The 17,049-nt window shown below is 51.4% G+C and overlaps 1 protein-coding gene and 1 long non-coding RNA gene across 6 annotated transcripts in view; one reads left to right on the top strand and one right to left on the bottom strand.

Annotated features, from left to right (window-relative positions):
• Nucleotides 1-7,170, bottom strand: part of LOC124515763 (uncharacterized) — a 53,921-nt gene extending 46,751 nt beyond the window's left edge. The window contains exons 1-2 of the long non-coding RNA XR_006962877.1: nucleotides 7,050-7,170; nucleotides 2,835-2,920 (exon numbers count right to left, since the gene is read on the bottom strand). This is a non-coding gene — a long non-coding RNA (uncharacterized LOC124515763). The remainder of the gene's footprint in view (nucleotides 1-2,834; nucleotides 2,921-7,049) is intronic.
• JADE2 (jade family PHD finger 2) overlaps nucleotides 7,160-17,049 on the top strand; it is a 50,066-nt gene continuing 40,176 nt past the window's right edge. The window contains exons 1-3 of one of the 5 annotated variants that reach the window (XM_047084750.1): nucleotides 7,160-7,596; nucleotides 11,350-11,533; nucleotides 16,403-16,460. In XM_047084750.1, the coding sequence (XP_046940706.1) occupies nucleotides 16,403-16,460 (58 nt within the window). In that variant the 5' untranslated portion in view covers nucleotides 7,160-7,596; nucleotides 11,350-11,533. Of the gene's footprint in view, nucleotides 7,597-11,046; nucleotides 11,534-16,402; nucleotides 16,461-17,049 lie in introns of those variants that run through there. The other 4 variants (XM_047084759.1, XM_047084767.1, XM_047084773.1 and 1 more) reach the window with 4 other exon arrangements.

Below are 17,049 nucleotides of genomic sequence, written 5' to 3' on the forward strand. Positions count from 1 at the left end.
AGGGGCAGAGAGAGAGGGAGACACAGAATCGGAAACAGGCTCCAGGCTCCGAGCCATCAGCCCAGAGCCCGACGCGGGGCTCGAACTCCCGGACCGCGAGATCGTGACCTGGCTGAAGTCGGACGCTTAACCGACTGCGCCACCCAGGCGCCCCCCAGAAATCTCCATTTTTAACAAGCATACCAGGCACACTGAAGTTTGGAAATTATTGCATCCCTAATTACAGAGGAGGAAACTTAGGCACACAGAGGTTGTACAAAGTCACAGAGCTGGTGAATGGTGGGGACAGGACTCTATCCTAAGACAATATGAATGTGGAATCCACAGTTTTAGCTATACACTGAAAAAATTGATGCTGGGTCTGACTGTGTGTATTTAGCCATATACATCACTTTGTGTCCACAAAGTTTGTTAGATTATGAACTCTTGTGAAATATTGGAAGGCAGTTAATGTGTTTTCTTTCTCTCAGTTATCTGTAGAATCCATTAGACATGCCTAGTACCTGGAAGACTCTCAATAAAAATCATTTGAATTGAATTCCTACAGATACATGATTATCTATTTCTATAAACATACATATACAGAGGACTTCTCATTTTCAAGTAGAATCTTGGAACAAGGTATAACAACTATAAACTTTCCCACTCTCTCTTGAACCCACTCAGTCAAACTTTCACTTATGCCAGTGTGTTGATGTGGCTCTTATCAGTATCACCAGTGACTTCAACATGGCTGAAACTAATGATCAATTGTCAGTCTGTATCTAACCTCATTCCTCTTGGTAGCTTTGCACATAGAGCTTTCCTCCCTCCTGAAACACTCTTATCTTGTCTTCTAAGACACTCCTCCTATCTCTCTGGATGCCATTGCTTTCTTTTTACTTTTTTCCCCCAATTAAAAAAAATTATTTTTATTATTTTTAAATATTTTATTTTTAAGGAATCTCTACACCTAACAGTAGAGCTCAAACACACAAGAGTCCCATGCGCCACTGACTGAGCCAGCCAGGCACCCCTCCCCCAATTTTTTTATTGTGATAAAATACACATAACATAAATTTTACTATCTTAATCATTTTTTTTAATTTTTTTTAATGTTTATTCATTTTTGAGAGACAGAGAGAGACAGAGCATGAGCGAGGAAGGGGCCGAGAGAGAGGGAGACACAGAATCGGAAACAGGCTCCAGGCTCCGAGCCATCAGCCCAGAGCCCGACGCGGGGCTCGAACTCACGGACCGCGAGATCGTGACCTGGCTGATGTCGGACGCTTAACCGACTGCGCCACCCAGGTGCCCCTTTAAATTTTTTTTTTAACGTTTATTCATTTTTGAGAGACAGAGAGAGACAGAGCATGAGCGAGGAAGGGTCCGAGAGAGAGGGAGACACAGAATCTGAAGCAGGCTCCAGGCTCTGAGCTGTCAGCACAGAGCCCGACGCGGGGCTCGAACTCACGAACTGCGAGATCATGACCTGAGCCGAAGTCGGATGCTCAACCGACTGAGCCACCCAGGCGCCCCACTATCTTAATCATTTTTAAGTGTACAGTTCAATGATATTAAGTACATTCACACTGTTGTGCAACTGTCACCACCCTCCATCTCCAGAACTCTTTTATCTTGCAAAACTGAAACTGTACCTATTGAACTATGAGTCCCCATCTGCCCTCCCTGCTCCAGCCCCTGGCAAACACTGTTCTTTCTGTCTCTATGAATTTCATCACTCTAGGTATCTCGCATAAGTGGATCATACAGTATTTATCTTTTTGTGACTGGCTTATTTCCCTTAGCATAAGGACCTAAAGGTGCATCCATGTTGTAGCATGTTGCAGAATTTCCTTCCTTTTTAAGGCTGAATAATATTCCATTCTATGTATATACCACATTTTGCTTTACCCATTCATCCATTAACAGACACTTGGGTTGCTTCCACATTTTAGTTATCGTGGATGATGCTACTATGAACACAAGTATACAAATCTCTTCAAGACCCTGTTTTCAATTCTTTTGAATATATATCCAGAAATGGAATTGCTGGATCATATGGTAATTCTATTTTTAATTTTCTGAGGAATGGCCATACTGTTTTCCACAGTGGCTGTACTATTTTATATTCTCAATGATAGTGCACAAGTGTTCTAATTTCTCCACATCCTTGCCAACCCGTGTTATTTTCTGTTTTTTTTTTTTTTAAATAGTAGCCATCCTATTGGATGTGAGGTGGTACCGTATTGCACCTTTGATCTGTATTTCCCTAATGGTGAGAAACATTGAGCATCTTTTCATGTGCTTTTTGGCCATTTATATTTCTTCTTTGGAGAAATGTCTGAATATTTCTTTTTTAACAACATCTTACTGATTCCTTTTCATCTTCCAGACCTCTTAACCTTGTAGTGGCCAAGGGCATCGTCCTTGGACTTCTCTTTCTACACTCAATTCCTTAGTGATTTCAAACAGTCTTATAGCTTTAAATACCAGCCACCTGCTGACCCTTCTCAAAAGATACCTTCAGCCCCGAACCTACCTCTGAGCTGAGGCTACCATTTCTATCTGCCTACAGGACGGCTGCACTTGGACATCTAATAGGTATCTTAAGCTTACTATGTCTTAATGCTGAGCTCCTTATCCTCCCCCAATCTACTCCTTCCATAGTCTTCACATATCTTTTAATGGCAATTCTGTTTTTCCACTGGTTCAAGACAAAACTCTAGTCATCCTTGAATTCTTGTTTTCTCATGCCTCATCAACAAATCCTGTCAAAGCTATCTTCATAAAATATATTGACTTTGACCACTTCCCCTGCTACCACTCTAGTGTACTTTAACATCATCTCTTACCTGGTTTATTTCAGTGACCTCCTCACCTGTCTTCCAGCTTCAGCCTTTCCGCTTTCAGTCTGTCCTCCATAGGACAGCAAAGTAACCTGTAAAATCCAGTGTCAGATTATGTCACTCCTCAGCTCAAAACCATCTTTAGTACTCCTAGCAAAAGCCAAATTCCTAACAATGGCCTGTATCATTTCTTTCTTCTACATGTACACAATAAGCATCTTCCTACCTCAGGACCTCTGCATTTGCTGGAGACCGCAAATGGTGGAGACAGTGGTTTCTTTTACTTTGTGCCAGGGACCCCTATGGCAGTTAGTAATGCCCATGGATTCCTTCTGATTACAGTATCTTTAAATCCATAAAATAAGTTTCATAAATTATAAAGAAAACCAATTATGCTGAAATACAACTCTCAAAATATTTTTAAAATGTGTAATGGAGTAATATATGTGTTCCTTATTAATTCATTAAATTACAAGAGCTAGCAGCATAATTATGAAGTAGTGATAACTGTAATGATATTTTAAGATATTTGCAGCAACTATAATGTGCTATGAAAATATCTGATTTCTACTAGCAACAACATCACAGGTGCTGCTAATAGAACTGTGATTTGCTGTCTGCATTCATAATTGAAGAACATGCCAAATGTTAATTCGTGAAAATAAAGATAACATTTTTTCCCTATCTGAAGTCAAGACTCTGTGAATTCTATACACAGATCTCTGGAGGAGAGTGTCTGCGGACTCCATGTTAAGAACCCGTGCCTTAGAATGCTCTTCTCCCATAAGCCCTCACAGCTCATTCCTTCACCTCCTTTAATTCAAAAGCCACCTTCTCAGTCAGCTCTTCCCTGAGGACTCTATTTAAATTGCATGCCCACGTTCCCTATCCCCCTTTCCTACTTAATTTTTCTGAACAGCACTTACTCACCTTCAAATATAATATTTCACTTAAAAAAATTGTGCATCTCCTTCCACTAGAAAGTGAATTCCATGGGAGTAGGCATTTTTGTCTGCCACTTTTGTGCTGTGTCCTGAGCCCCTAGAATGGTACCTGGTATACAGGTGGCACTCAGTAAACATTTGTTGAAAAAAAAAATGAATAATTACATCTCCTAGAACTTTTATGTTTCTTCTCTTTTTTTTTCTGCAGTAAGTTCATGATTTGTGAGACTTTTACTAAAGATTAAAGAGTTATAATTATCTCCTTTCCTATTATTCTGTAAACATTATCAAGGTTAACCTTAAACAGTAGCAGAGAGCAGCAGGAATGCAAGGATTCTGATGGAGCTTCCAGTCCTAAACAAGAAGTACCTTCCAAGGACTCCTTAGGGGACCTGTGTCTCACCCAAATTCAGGGAACCACGTTAGAGGCAAAGTGCTACCCATAAAATTCTTTCTTGCTGTTACAGCAGTCAGGCCCCCATCCCCAATCAAACCAGTAATTCTCATACCTTTTAATTCTGGCAGCATGGTAAAATGGACAACACATAATCTTGGGGGCATCCAAACCAGGTGCCAACTCTGCCACCACTTCCTAGCTCATGTGATTGTTGGTGAGTCACGAAACCTTTCTGAATAGATAAAATGGGATTTTTCTGAGGATGAAATGGGATGACTGGCATAGTGCACAGCACAGGAGATGGTCATCTTCGCCCTCTTCCATCTCGCTAGGTCATTTTATAACTGCCTGCCAAGGCTCACAGGATCTTGATGGCTAAGAGGAGGAGCCTGTCCAGTCCTTTCCTGTATGTAAACCCGCTATATCTAGACCCAGAGTGCTTCCTTTGGACTGTGCCACTGTAAATTGGTGCCTCCATTCCCACTTCAGATGTGTGGTTAAGACTGCCATCTGGACCTTGACCATGAAGCCTACCATCTAGCACAGTTTTTTCTCTTCTACTTCTTTTTGCCCTAACTGGGAGATCTTGTATATGTCATCATAGAGGACAAGATAGAAATCATTGTTCTCCAGTATTTCCAGTGTTAAGAGCTTTCAGGGAGCATATTCACCCTTCCAAAACATAAACACCAGGGAAAGTGCTAATGTGCACTGTGCACTCTGAGCCAGGCTCCTGCTTTACACATATAGAATGTATGCAAACATATATACATATATGTATATATACACACGGCTTCAGGAACCATCCAACCATCCTATTCTATAGAAGAAAGAGACCCAGAGAGATGAATGCGCTTGCCCACATCAAGTAGCTTCTCAACTGCAAAGCCAGGATTTGAATCCAGGTATTTGACCATTTTTGTTACATGCTAACAGCTTGTGACATCTGTTTTCTGGCACTGAGTTTAGGCTTGGGAAAATCCTACCAACTCAGAGCTAGAGTCAGGTCTGGAGGTGGTACCCCAGTTCCTCAGTCTTGCCAAACAAGCCTTCCCAGACTTTGTGAATGAAGACCAAGGAAGAGAAACGCTTCTGGGACTCCCTTTGAGCTCATATTTCTTTCTTGTTGCAGAAAGGGCTTATTTCCACATTCACCATCTTCCTCTTTGTTGTGTAGACCATTTAACCCGTCAGAGGATTTGTGCTGTTAGTTTGTTTATTATTAGATTTATTTCTCCTATAAGCAAATGTGTTCACAACATTCCATGGGGGAATCTTTTTAAGTGCCACATAAAAGTCATCTTATGTAAATTGAGTATTTGTCTTTCCATAGAAGGGGGTGGAAGGGAAAGAAAGGAAGGATAAACAACCTTCAGTCTCGGAGAGGGAAGGCGGTTCCTGTCCCAGTTCACAACTCACCCATGTGCCTTCAAAGCCAAAGGTGAGTTGCAAAAATTATTGGATCATCTTTGAGGGGCAGCCAAAAGGGAGGGGGAAGGAAAAGTTGGCAACGATGCTTTGGGGATGTTGAACCAGGTTCCCAGGTCTTCCCAACAAACCCCGCCTGAGACCAGACCACCCTCTCCCCAATTGGGAGCATTGGGAGAAGGTTGCAGCTTGCCCCCGACACCTCCCCATCCAGGAGGCTAGCGCAGCTCCTTCCTCGAGAGAAGGTGAGCACCGCGGGCGCAGCGGGTTGGGTGGGTGTGGCCCGCGGCTCTGGGAACCGACCCAAGGCCCCGCCACCGCCCGCGAGCCGCCCGACAGCCCGCCTGCCTGGCGAGCGCAAGCGCTTCTTCCAGAAACTGCGAGGATCCGAGCGCACTGTTTGTGCACCACAAGGTCAAGTCGGGAAGTGGAGCCGGAGGAGGAGGGGCGAGGAGGCGAAGGGTGGGGAGAGGGGCGCCCCGCTTCCTCGCCAAGTGCCAGCCCTTGGAAGTAGCCCCCTCGGTTTTTAACCCTTTAGGGGGAATGGGAAGGACGAGCTAGGGGGGAAGGGAACACCTCGGGGCAAACTCCTACTGGGGCCAAGACTTGCAGCTACCCACCCACCCATCACTGCGTTCCCCACCCCCCGGAAATGCGGGGCAGAGCTGGGAGCCTGTAGGCACCCGAACGGGGGAGGGGGGCAACGAACCCGAGAGGGACCCTCTCCACGGACGGCCCCTCCTTCCTGAGGTCGCCGGCAATTTCAAGTTTCCCCCGCCCGGGATGTTAGTTTCCATCTGCTGTGGGTGGGGGAGAAGGGACGCGCCCCCTCCCCCAGACTCGCGCGCGTGCCCCTCCCCTCCGCTCCTGCCAGCACTTTCTGCTCACTTCTGGCGCTGCAGAGCGCCACGCGATTTATTCGGTTCGCATTTTTAAACCAGCGATTCGGGAGCAGGGCCTAGGGCGAGGGTCTTCCAGCGCTGGAGCCCCGGGAGGCGGGGTGCTCGGTGCAAACCTCGTTCCCTCCGCGAGTGTCGCCTTCAGGCTGTTATTTGCAAAGAAACGTCTTTTTGACGCAGGGAGAAATGGCAAATTTTAAGTACGTCATTAATATGGCGCCAAAAGATTTTTTTAAGTATAAGCTTGCTTTTTTTTTTTTTTAAGGTTGCGGGGGGCGCCGCCCGGGTCTGGGGCTCGAAGGGGGCGGGGTGTGAGCAGAAAGTGTGAGAGAGTGGAGGGGCGGGGTATGTGTGTGAGTGTGTGAAGTGTGAGCAGACCTGATGGGACTTGCACGGGCGCAGCCGCCGCTCGGGCCCGGCCCTGGGGACAGGGCGGGCTGGGGGCGCCCCAGAGCCCATGGGGAGTCTGGGCCCGAGGTGCAGGCAGACTGGCAGCCGGGCAGAGCACCCTCCCCGCCCCCCCCGCCCCCCCCCCCGAGGCCTGCAACCCTACCTGGACCCGCTGCCGGAGCCAAACAACCGGGCGGGGGGTGGGGCGGGAGACGGGGGGGGTGTCAGGAGTGGAGATCCGAGTGAATAAGAAAAAAGTGGCTACTCCCCCTCCCTCGCTCCTCCCGCCCGCCCCCACCCCACCCCCACCCCAACACATTTTTTTTCTAAAGAGATCACAAGGAAGTCTTGGTTTAAAAAGAAACAGAAACATACACAGGGGGATTGGTGAATGGTGCCGACCGCGGCCATCGCAGTTGGAGGCTATTTTTTTGGGAGGGGGGTGAGTAGCGTCCATGGAGTTACTTTGTGCCCATTCCTAGCGGCAAGGGCTTACGTCCAGCGGGCTGACCGTCCCCAGCAGGGGTGCGGGGCCGGGGACGCCGAGGGCCCGGCAGCCTCCCTCGCCGCGACCCCGGATGGATGCGCGCCCCCCGCCCGCCTGCGCCGGCCCCAGGAGCTCCGGGTTTCGGGAGCATCCTTCCAGCGCCGGCCCCCGCCGCGGCGCGTAGTCCAGGGCAGCGCCCCTCAGAAGGGCACCGCGGAGGAAGGTAAGATCCTGCCCCCAGCGATGGGCCCTGCGCATCTCCACGGCGTTATTTTATGTTTTTGCAACAGATCTGCCAGCGCTCCTCGCTCCCTCGCTCGCGCTCTCTCTCTTGCTCGCTCGCTCCCTCTCTCTCCTGCTGGCTGCCTGTTCTAGGAAGCCAGGGCGCGGGGGGGGGGGGGGGGATGCACAGCACCGGGGAGAGAGATTGCGCATGTTGGTCAGTCATGTTTTAAAGAGTACATTGCGGGGAGGCTGAGAGGGGCGCATGCAACAACAACTTTTGGAAGGGTGAGCTTGGCGACCTTCTTTATTAATGACTGCGGCAAAGCGCCCCCGGGCCGGTGAGGGGGCGCGGGCGGGCGGGGGCGCGCCAGGGCTGCAACTTGCCCCGCGGGCTCCGGCCGCGCGGAGGGGCTGCGGCGGGAGACCGCAGCGGAGGGGAGGTCGTTCTGCCGGAGACGGGGGTTCGGAGGACCCAGAGCTATCTGCCCTCCTGTCGCCCTGAGTTTCATTTTGTTGATACGCAGCACGTCCGGCCGCCGAACCGGGCTGAGCCGGTGCACATGACTCCGCGCTGGGCTCACGTGCAGCCGGTCCGGTCCCAGACACCTTCCGGGGGCCACCGCCTCCGCCCTGTCGCCCCCTCTCCGGGCTGGGTGCACGCGGGCGCTGCACGCGGGGGCAGCATGCTCAGCTCCCCGGCGCGGAGGCTCTGCACAAATTAAACAGTGTTTTGGAGGGGCGGGGGACACCCTTTCCAGGTGAGTATGCCGGGTGTGCAGTTCCGGCGTACGGGGCGCGGGCTGGGGTCGGGGGCAGTCCCCCCTCTGGGGCTGCGCGGGAGTCCGGCGGGGGAGAAGCGCTGGGAGAGTGGAAATGTACCGGCTGCGGCCGGAGCGGCGGGTGCGCGCCCGCGGGGCGACGGCAGGGGGCGTGGCCCTTGTTTACCTTCTCCCAACTCTGCCGGTTCGCGTCCCGCTTCGGGGACGGTACTGCAGTCCCCTGCCCTCCGCCTCGGTCCCTGCGCCCTGGGTGGTACTGGGAAGATGTAAGCAAGTGGCAGTCCCAGCCTGGGACATACACACCTGACCCTCAAATAAGTGACATTGCAGCCCCAGCCCCCACCAAACACCGCTGCAGTCCCTCTCCCGGATCCCGGGCCCCGCCCCGCCCCCGGCAGTGGCATCTTCCCGGCCTCACCTCCTTCCTCCCTCTCTCCCTCTCTCCCTCCCTCCTTCCCACCCACTCGCCTGCGCCTGCGGAGCGGCTCCCGCCCGCTTCCTCCCCGCCTGGGTGCAGACTTGTGGCTCCCTCCGGTCCCTTCCCGCCTATCACTGGGCCTGAGACACTCTCATCTCCAGGCCAAAGGATGAGAGGTCAGCCTCGCGATTCTTAGCTGTTACATCAGAAGGTGGGGATGTCTGCGAAACAGGGAGGAAGGCTTCGCGGTGGCTTCCAGAGGCCCAGGACACCCCCCCACACACACACACCCAGTCTCCCCCCCCCCCCCCCCCACACAGAGCTGCCCACTTCCTAAGAGGCTCGGCTCCTCTTACCCGCTTCACCTAAAGACCTCTCCCCCGCCCTGGACGTCAAGTCCGCAGCCCCCGGCCCGAACCGCCCCTTGCCCTTCCTTTGCCTGGGCCAGAGCCCCCCGCAGCCACCTCCGGCTCCTCCTCCCGGCTCCCGCGGTCGGAATCACGCCGGCGCGCCTCCAGCCTGCTGTCCCGCGGACTGCCTCCAGGGGCAGGCTGGAGGCGCGCGCCACCCCCTCCCAATCCCCGTAGCCATCGCCGCGGGCCGGGACGCTTTTTTTTTTTTTTTTTTTTTTTTAAACCACCTTGGCTGCAGGTCTTATGCCAGGGCTGGTGGGGGCGGGAAGGGCAGTGTTTCCCCTTGCCCTGAGCCAAGGGCACGGTGCACCCGGCGACTGTGGTCTCTGCAGATTTCCAAACCTTGCTCCCGCTTTTAGCAACCCTCGCTCATCTACTGCGGGACATAAAGTTTTACCCAGAGGCTGAGTTTGTAGGGGTCATCAGGAGGCATCTTGTTTGTGCTCAGAGTGGCGCTAAAGGGAGTTGGGGAGAGACTAAGAGAGCACGGCTGGCTTGCCGCCTTGCCTTTGTTGGAAGGGGGAGGAGCCCTGAGTTTTGAGCCCAAACTAGCTGTCAGGATGTCCCCTTAACGTTTATGTTTGCAAACTGAATCAGGGTCCCGGGTCCGCCGCCTGGTCCCTCCTCTCACGGTGGCATTGACTCCCTCCCTTCACTGGTAAAATTCCCAGTAGGACATTTGGCAAAAGGGCCATGCAAGGAGCTGCCAACCGGGCCTGGCCCTGTTTCCTGGGTTCCCAGGGTGCTGGCTTCTCCCCTACCCTGACTTCCTCTCTCACCTTAGGGCCCCAAGTGAACGCACCATCCCTCCCATCTCTTCTTCCTCAGGCGGGTTGGGACTTGCAAAGCGATCTAACAAGCAGAGGAGGAAAATAACAACAGAATAACTGTAAGGGGAAGGAATGAGTAATAAAGCCGACCCAGGCAGGGAGGAGGGCTTTCATGTTTAAGAGATGCTATTTGCTTTTTAGGTCACAGGCTGCAAAACAGGCTTTGATCCGAAGTGGGCGAATAATTTATTGAGAAAGTTTGCATGGTAGGGGAAAAAAAAGGGATGTTTGTTTGATCTGGAGCCCTCTCAGTTGTCCCAAGTGCTGTTGGCTGTTGTTTGGAGTGGAAAAGCATTTGGTTCTACAGCAAATGCCTCGCAGAGGGAAGTCCTCGCCCCAGGCAGCAGGACTTGCAGTGAATATTGGTTTTGAAACTGTTTGGCCAAAGGTCTCTCCAGCACTTTTGGAGATGAAGTGTTTAAGGACAAAGTTGTTTGGACTCAGGATGCAGCAAATGTTTCCAGAACATTTCCCATCCAACATGCTTTTTCTTTCCCTAAATTTCATGGCTAAATGGCCAGTAACATTATTCCAAGAGAGCTTCCACTTGCCTTTCATTGACAGGTGAGGTGGGACTGCTGGTCCCAGCCCCCAGATGTACCCTGGAGTCTTGAGGGTAGACCTCCGACACTGACTACCACATCCTTGACGGGGGCGGGGTGGGGGGACAGCGGGGAGCAGGGTGCTCTAGTTAACCGGGGTTCCAGGTAACAGGAAGGTAGTTGTCTTACACCCAAGACCCAGTTCAGTGACTTCCAGTCCAAATTCTTGACAACTCATCCACCAGGCTCTTTGCAGGCCTTACAGTTAGTTCTGTGTTTAGGTGCTCCAAGGAAAGACCAGGTTGTGAGGAGGTATTACTGGCCTGCTTTGTGCAGATCCACATAGGATCCTGACCGTGTGGCTTAAAGTTTAGGAACCCAGGAAGGTTCTCAAATAACCCATAGGAATCTGGAGTACATCAGCCACGCTCTGGGGTTGTAGGCCTGTGCAGGTTAGCCCGGGGTGGGGGTGGGGGGGGGGCGCATGGTATACCACCTGGAGTCAGAGAGCCTGGGTTCGAATGCTAGCTATGCAGTCACCAACTGTAACAGTGCTCTGTGCCTCACTTTCTTCATCTGTAAGTAGGGTTAGTAACAGTCTGTATCCCATGATTGGTGTATGGATTAAGCAATATATTGCATAAAGAAGATTAAACCCACAGCCAGGCATGTGGTAAGCACTTGATTAGCATTAGCCATTTTTACTATTATTATTAATGATCTGGAGAGGGCCCAAATGCAGCTTTGACCTTTGATCTCTCCCCTTTAGGCTAGGCCAGAGAGCCAGCTCCCTTCTCTGAAGAAGGGACGAGAAGGACCCTGCAGTTGCCAATGGGCAGCCATCTGTGGGACCAAGTGGACTGAGCATTGCCCTCTGAGGTGGAGGGTAGGGTGAGAAGGTGCCGAAGGACAAAGTAGACAAAGCCCCTTTTCATTCTTCCAGGATCCCCTAGGTATGTCCCCAGAACTGGGTTTGGAGGGTCGGTGTGGGCAGCGTGTTCCAGGGAGTTGGGTGCCCTCAGGGACACTTGGAATTGCAAGTGGGCAGTGATGAGCGTTGGAGGAGGGTTTAGGCTCCCCTCTGCTTGGAGAAGCAAGTTTGAGGATCTGTGTGTACAAAATCATTTTTTGTAATGGCAATTACTGTCCCTCAGAAGGCATTAAAGTTAATGAGAGATAGGAAAGACTGGGGCTCTGACCCCCGTTTAAAGCTGGTTTAAGAGTGTGCAGCTCTTGTTTTCTGAATGTCTGGCCTTCCCGACACAAGGAGGCTCTGAGGACAGGTTTTCCAGCCGAAATATCATTAAATTGTATTAGCATCTTATTACACACACGCCTAAGCGGTCTGCCTCAGACAGGGAGACTTTTTGTTTCTCTTTGAAAGATTGTGTCTGGAATGGTAAATTGCCTGCTTGAAAGCCGTTTTCCCCCCCTTTTTAAGGAGGAAGACGAAGTCCTGCTGTGTGTGGTGGCGGGCAGGGCAGGCCTGGTGGCCCCCAGAGAGGAGAGGCCGGAGGCCAGGTTGGGGTGTTTTAACTGCCCAGGGAGCGGCTGCACTAGCAGGCCTGAAAGGCCCACTGTTCCCAGGGTCAGCTGGAAGGGCGTTAATGGAGGCCCAGGGTGTTTATTTGAGTTTATTTGTGGCGAGGTCTTTAAAGGGGGCTGGCATTGGGCATTGGTGTTTCAAGTCCAGACCCGAGGCCCCCACTAAGACCAATGGCTAGTGCTGCCAAGAAAACATCTGCCACCAAATTGCTGCCCTATTACTGAGTTGACATTGATCATTAGCCAGGAGCCCAACCAAATAAAGCCTCCTGGAAAATGTGTGAGGTTAAGATGGGGAAGGCAGGCTGTGAAAACAGGACGAAATCTTGGCCTGGGGTGTATGTTCCTGCAAGCTGCAGGCCAGCCAGCTGGGCTCTGTGCACCCCACACTTCTACAGGGAGGGGACAAGAATTCACCCAGCATCCCTGTGTATCAAACCACTTTTGTGTGCTGGACATAACACGAGCGGGCACTGGAGCTCCAGCAGAGATCCAGACAGACATGCTCCTTCCCCTCTTCTCCAAAGAGGACATTGAACAAGTAGCTCAACAGACACTAATCATGGTGGATGCTCTGAAGATGTTGAATAACTAGGTTGTAGGTTTTCTTTAGATAAGGTAACTGGCATAAACCTCCTTGACCTTTAAGTTGAAATGTGAAGGATAAAAAGTCAGACATGCATAGACTACTAGAACCTTACAGCAGAGAGCGCAGCTTGTGCACTGGTCCTGAAGCATGGAATATTTGGCTTGTTTCAGGAAATGAAAGGAGACCAGTGTGGCTAGAAAGTGGTGAGGAAGGGGATAGTGGTCCATGTGAACTTGTTGAGGTAGGGAGGGGCCAGATCATGTAGGATATTGTGGTAAAGAGCTTGAATTTTGCCCTTTGATCAGCAGGAAGCCTTTGAAAGATTTTAAATAGGGGTATGACATGATCTGATTTATGTTTCTTTAAAGGTCATTTTGGCTGCTGTGTGGATTCTAGATTGAGGGGTGGAGGGGAGCAACAGTGGAAGGTGGGAGATGAATGAGGAGTCCAGGCAAGAGATGAGACTGGTTTGGACCAGTGTGGTAGCAGCAGAAATGGGGAAAAGTGGATGGATTCACAGTATGTTCTGGACAGAGAGCCCCCTGGCCTTGCCAGGGGACTACTGTGGGGGCAGAGATTGCACAGAGAGGCTGTGGGAACTCTAGGACACCCACGCTCCCGAAGGAGAGCTTCTGCTCTCTGTCTCCAGGCTGGGGATGGTGTGGGAGGTGCAAAGGGAAGGAAAAGGGGACCCTTTTCAGGGGGTCACCTTTATCCCCAAAAGCAAAACGCCTTGTGACACTGGGGTGTTTTTCCAGAGCAGACCTTGCTTTGGGAGAGATGGGAGGGGCCAGTGGAGAGAGAAAACCAGAGGCCAAGACCAAAGTGTCAGCAGCCCCCCACACACCCCACCTGGATTTCAGCTTTGGGGAAGGAGTCCTCCCTGTCTCCTAGTTGAGTTGGGGGTGGGGAGTCAAGGGACAAAAGGCTGTCCCACAGGGAAGCCCAAGCCTCATTTGGAGCTTCATTAGCCACTAACAGTGGAGGTTCACCTGAGGCAGGGAGGCCTTTGGAACAGACTTGGTTCAAAGGAAAGAAACTTCGCTAACAAAAAAAGTAGCTTCCCTCTGAAGCCTAGTTATTATTCCAATTAAGCCACACAAAATCTGCTCCCTTAATAACACCCTACCCAGAAGAATTCTGGGGTGTTTTCACGGAGGGAAGGTTGGACTGGGAGCAGGCTGAGGGTGGGGTGTAAGTCTGAAAGCTGGCAGGTTACCTGTTGGTCCTTGGGCAACAGGAAACAGCATCACGAGAAGGGTGTTGGCAATCGAAGAGCCCTGTTATAGGAGTCCTTCCTTGCTGTACATGAGCCCCTCAGGGCATTGGTAGGAGGACCCCTTACCTGGCCCAGGGTTCTCATGATATGACTAGCACTTATATGGAGAGCCAGCCACTGTGCTTAAGGTTTTACGCTGCTCTCATTTATCCTCACCAGCTGATTCTGGCCCACGGATGTGTTTAGTTTGGCCGTCTCAAAGTGTTTTTAAAAATTCTGAATCAGTTGCCAACATTTGAAGTTCAAGAGACTTCTGTAAAAATCCAGATAGAACCTTATCCTCTGGGAGGTATGTCTTTTCCAAGGTCTCTGGTCTCTTGAGGGGTAAAGCTAGGATTTGAACTCGGCACCCCAGAATCCAGAGCTTCTGCTTTTCTGCTTTGGGAAACACTGGCTTGGAAGTGCCCTCTTTACTGGAAGTGGAGAGACATGGGCACGACTTCAGGAGAAAACCGGTGGCTTGCGTTTATAGCACTTCTCCTCGCCCTGCCCCACCTGTGAAAGCACTGGGCTGGCAAGATGCAGGCTAGAGTCAGGGCCCTATCGAAGTCATCTTGTCACACTCAGAACCTGGAGGACTGTAAAGATGACAGCTGTGGGTGGCAGAGCATTATTGCCCCATTCAGTCCATGACCCAGGCCATGGGGCTGAAGTCTAAAGGTCAAGGGCACGTGCTCACAAGCTTTACAGTCTTAGGAAAGTCACTTAACCTCCGTGCTTCCTTTTCCTAATCTGCAAAAGGGAAGCAGTCATCATGCCCACTGGCACAAAAGGGCTGTTCTGAGGGTTTCATGAGGTCCCTGTGTAGCAGGGCATCCCCCTTTTTCTGCCACAATGAGTGTTGAGCTATTTAACCTCCCTGGCACCCATGCCGCCCGTGTCCTCAGACCTCCCCCCTGCACCTCTGCACCCTCTGGAGAGTATGTTGCCTGCACCTTTGGAGCTGGCAGCAAGCAGCCCCAGTGAATGTTTTTGTCATCCTGATCCTACTGTTGGACACTGGAGTGGGGAGAAGCTCCTGACTAAGGTTAGGTCTGAGGCAGGAGGGTCCTGGCTGGCTCAGAGGTCTGGACAGTCATGCCCCTGCCCTGGAGAGCTAATGTTCCCTTGTCTCTGCAGGGCCACAATAAGATAAAGGGAAACCCAGGGCTCGGCGGAACAGACTTGGAGGGGTTGGCAGTGGCAGGCAGCCCATGGGAAGGTGGGGAACCTGGTTGGCCTGCAGCCGGGCTGGGCAGCAGGGGTTTTCTCTCTACTGACACTGGCTCCTTGCCCTTTACTGTGGGCAGTGAGGCAGCCCAGGTTCCAGACTAAGAGGGATGTGGTGGAAAATGCTTTGGGTCCTGAATCCCAGATCTCTTCTCACATTAGGACTCCAGCCACTGACTAGCTGTGAGACCCAAGGCAGGTGAACCAGCCACTTGGTGTGCTCCCCTCCAAGAGGAGTCAAAAGCAAGTTCTGCCACTCTGGGTTCTGCGGGATTCGAGGAAATGGTGGGTGGGAAAGCACTCCCAACAGGCAGGAGCTCACAGGGCACAAAGGCAGCTCAGTGTGGGCTCAGGGATCAGACCACGTGGATTCAAATCCCAGTTCAGCCAGTTACTAGCACAACAAGGTCCTGCACCACTCCAGAAAGGGGAGCCAATAGCTCGCAACTTCCGGGTTGTTAGGAACACGAGCTGAGGTAGTGTTGGTAGAGGAATGAGCTCAGTATGGAGAGCTTCCCTTCTTACCTTGAAGTCAAATACTATAGTTGAGATAAAGTTGATTTGAACTCTAATGTGGAGAAGGACATTGGGGGAGGGAGGGCAGCCCAGCCTAGGACCAGTCACCCTGGGCCTGGTGTGTCTCAGGGACCCAACTTGGAGCCATTCTGCCCCTACCCCTTTTCCACACCCCTCTGGCCACCACTCTCAGGATGTGCCCTTAGTGCTGTGTGAGCTGGCTTGTCTCTAAACTCACATGGCAATGGTCCCTCTGGAAGAATCTTGTTTCCTCTTCCTGCCCCTCCTCGGCACCCTGCAGAACACCAGATGGGAGTGGATTCTCTGGAAGGCCTGAGTTGCCTTGAGTGGAAGCTGGGGCTGGGCAGGCCCTAATCATTGTTCTGGGGCTGCTGACCCCCTTGCCCTCCTCCCTCTGTTGTCTTTGGCCAGACTCCTGCTCATCTGAGGCTCTGAGCTCAGGAAGTGGGAGATGCAGCCCCCTGCCCCACCCCCAGGAGTCCTGTGGGTGGGTGGGTGGGGAGAGGGCGAGGATGGCTGGGGAGAAGGCTACGGCAGGACCTATTCTCATTCTTCACTGCAGCAGGGGGGAGTGTGGGGAGGTAGGTGATCAGGCAATTTTCTGAGAGATTGAGGATTTCCTGTGCCTCCTGTAAATGTAATGGGGCCTGCCTTTTATTGCAGATGGAAGAGAAGAGGCGAAAATACTCCATCAGCAGCGACAACTCTGACACCACTGACAGTAAGGCCTTCCTGCTTGGGGCTCCTACAAGGAAAGCATTTAAATAATTAACAGGCCCACAGGCCCAGATTGGGGGAGGCTGCCCCATGGTCTTCATGTTGACGAAAGCATAAATCAGGCCAGGTCCTTGTGCTCCTACGAAAGTCTTCACACCCTGTGGCCTCCAGAGCCTGGAGTTCTATTCACCCTGTACCCTTTTATCCCCTAGGTCTCAGTTCCATGTGTTTTGATCTGGTTGGAAAAGATCAAATCCCCTCTGGGTGTTTGCATATGCTGCACCTGGCTCCTCAGAACACTTCCCGTTCCCTCTGGCCCTTCTGTTAAATCAGGGCCCTGTAGGAAGTCTCTACACAACGGACAGAAAACCTGTTTCTTTTTATTATAATTACCCGATATGAATATCATGTCCTAACGAGCCATAAGCTCCTTGATGAGAGGGGTTATGTTTGGCTCACTGCTGTATCCCCAGCTAGATCCGGCACATAATAGGTGTTAAATAAATGCTTGTCAAGGGAGTTAATGAGGCATCTTGGCAGTAGAATCTCAGAGGTAGACTTGTGTATGGGCTGGGTGTGGAAGCTGGATGTCC

Source organism: Lynx rufus, unplaced genomic scaffold, assembly GCF_022079265.1.
Source record: "Lynx rufus isolate CCGP_SWC_20201006 ecotype Redwood Valley unplaced genomic scaffold, mLynRuf1.p SCAF_1, whole genome shotgun sequence".
NCBI classification, from domain to species: Eukaryota; Metazoa; Chordata; class Mammalia; order Carnivora; family Felidae; genus Lynx; species Lynx rufus.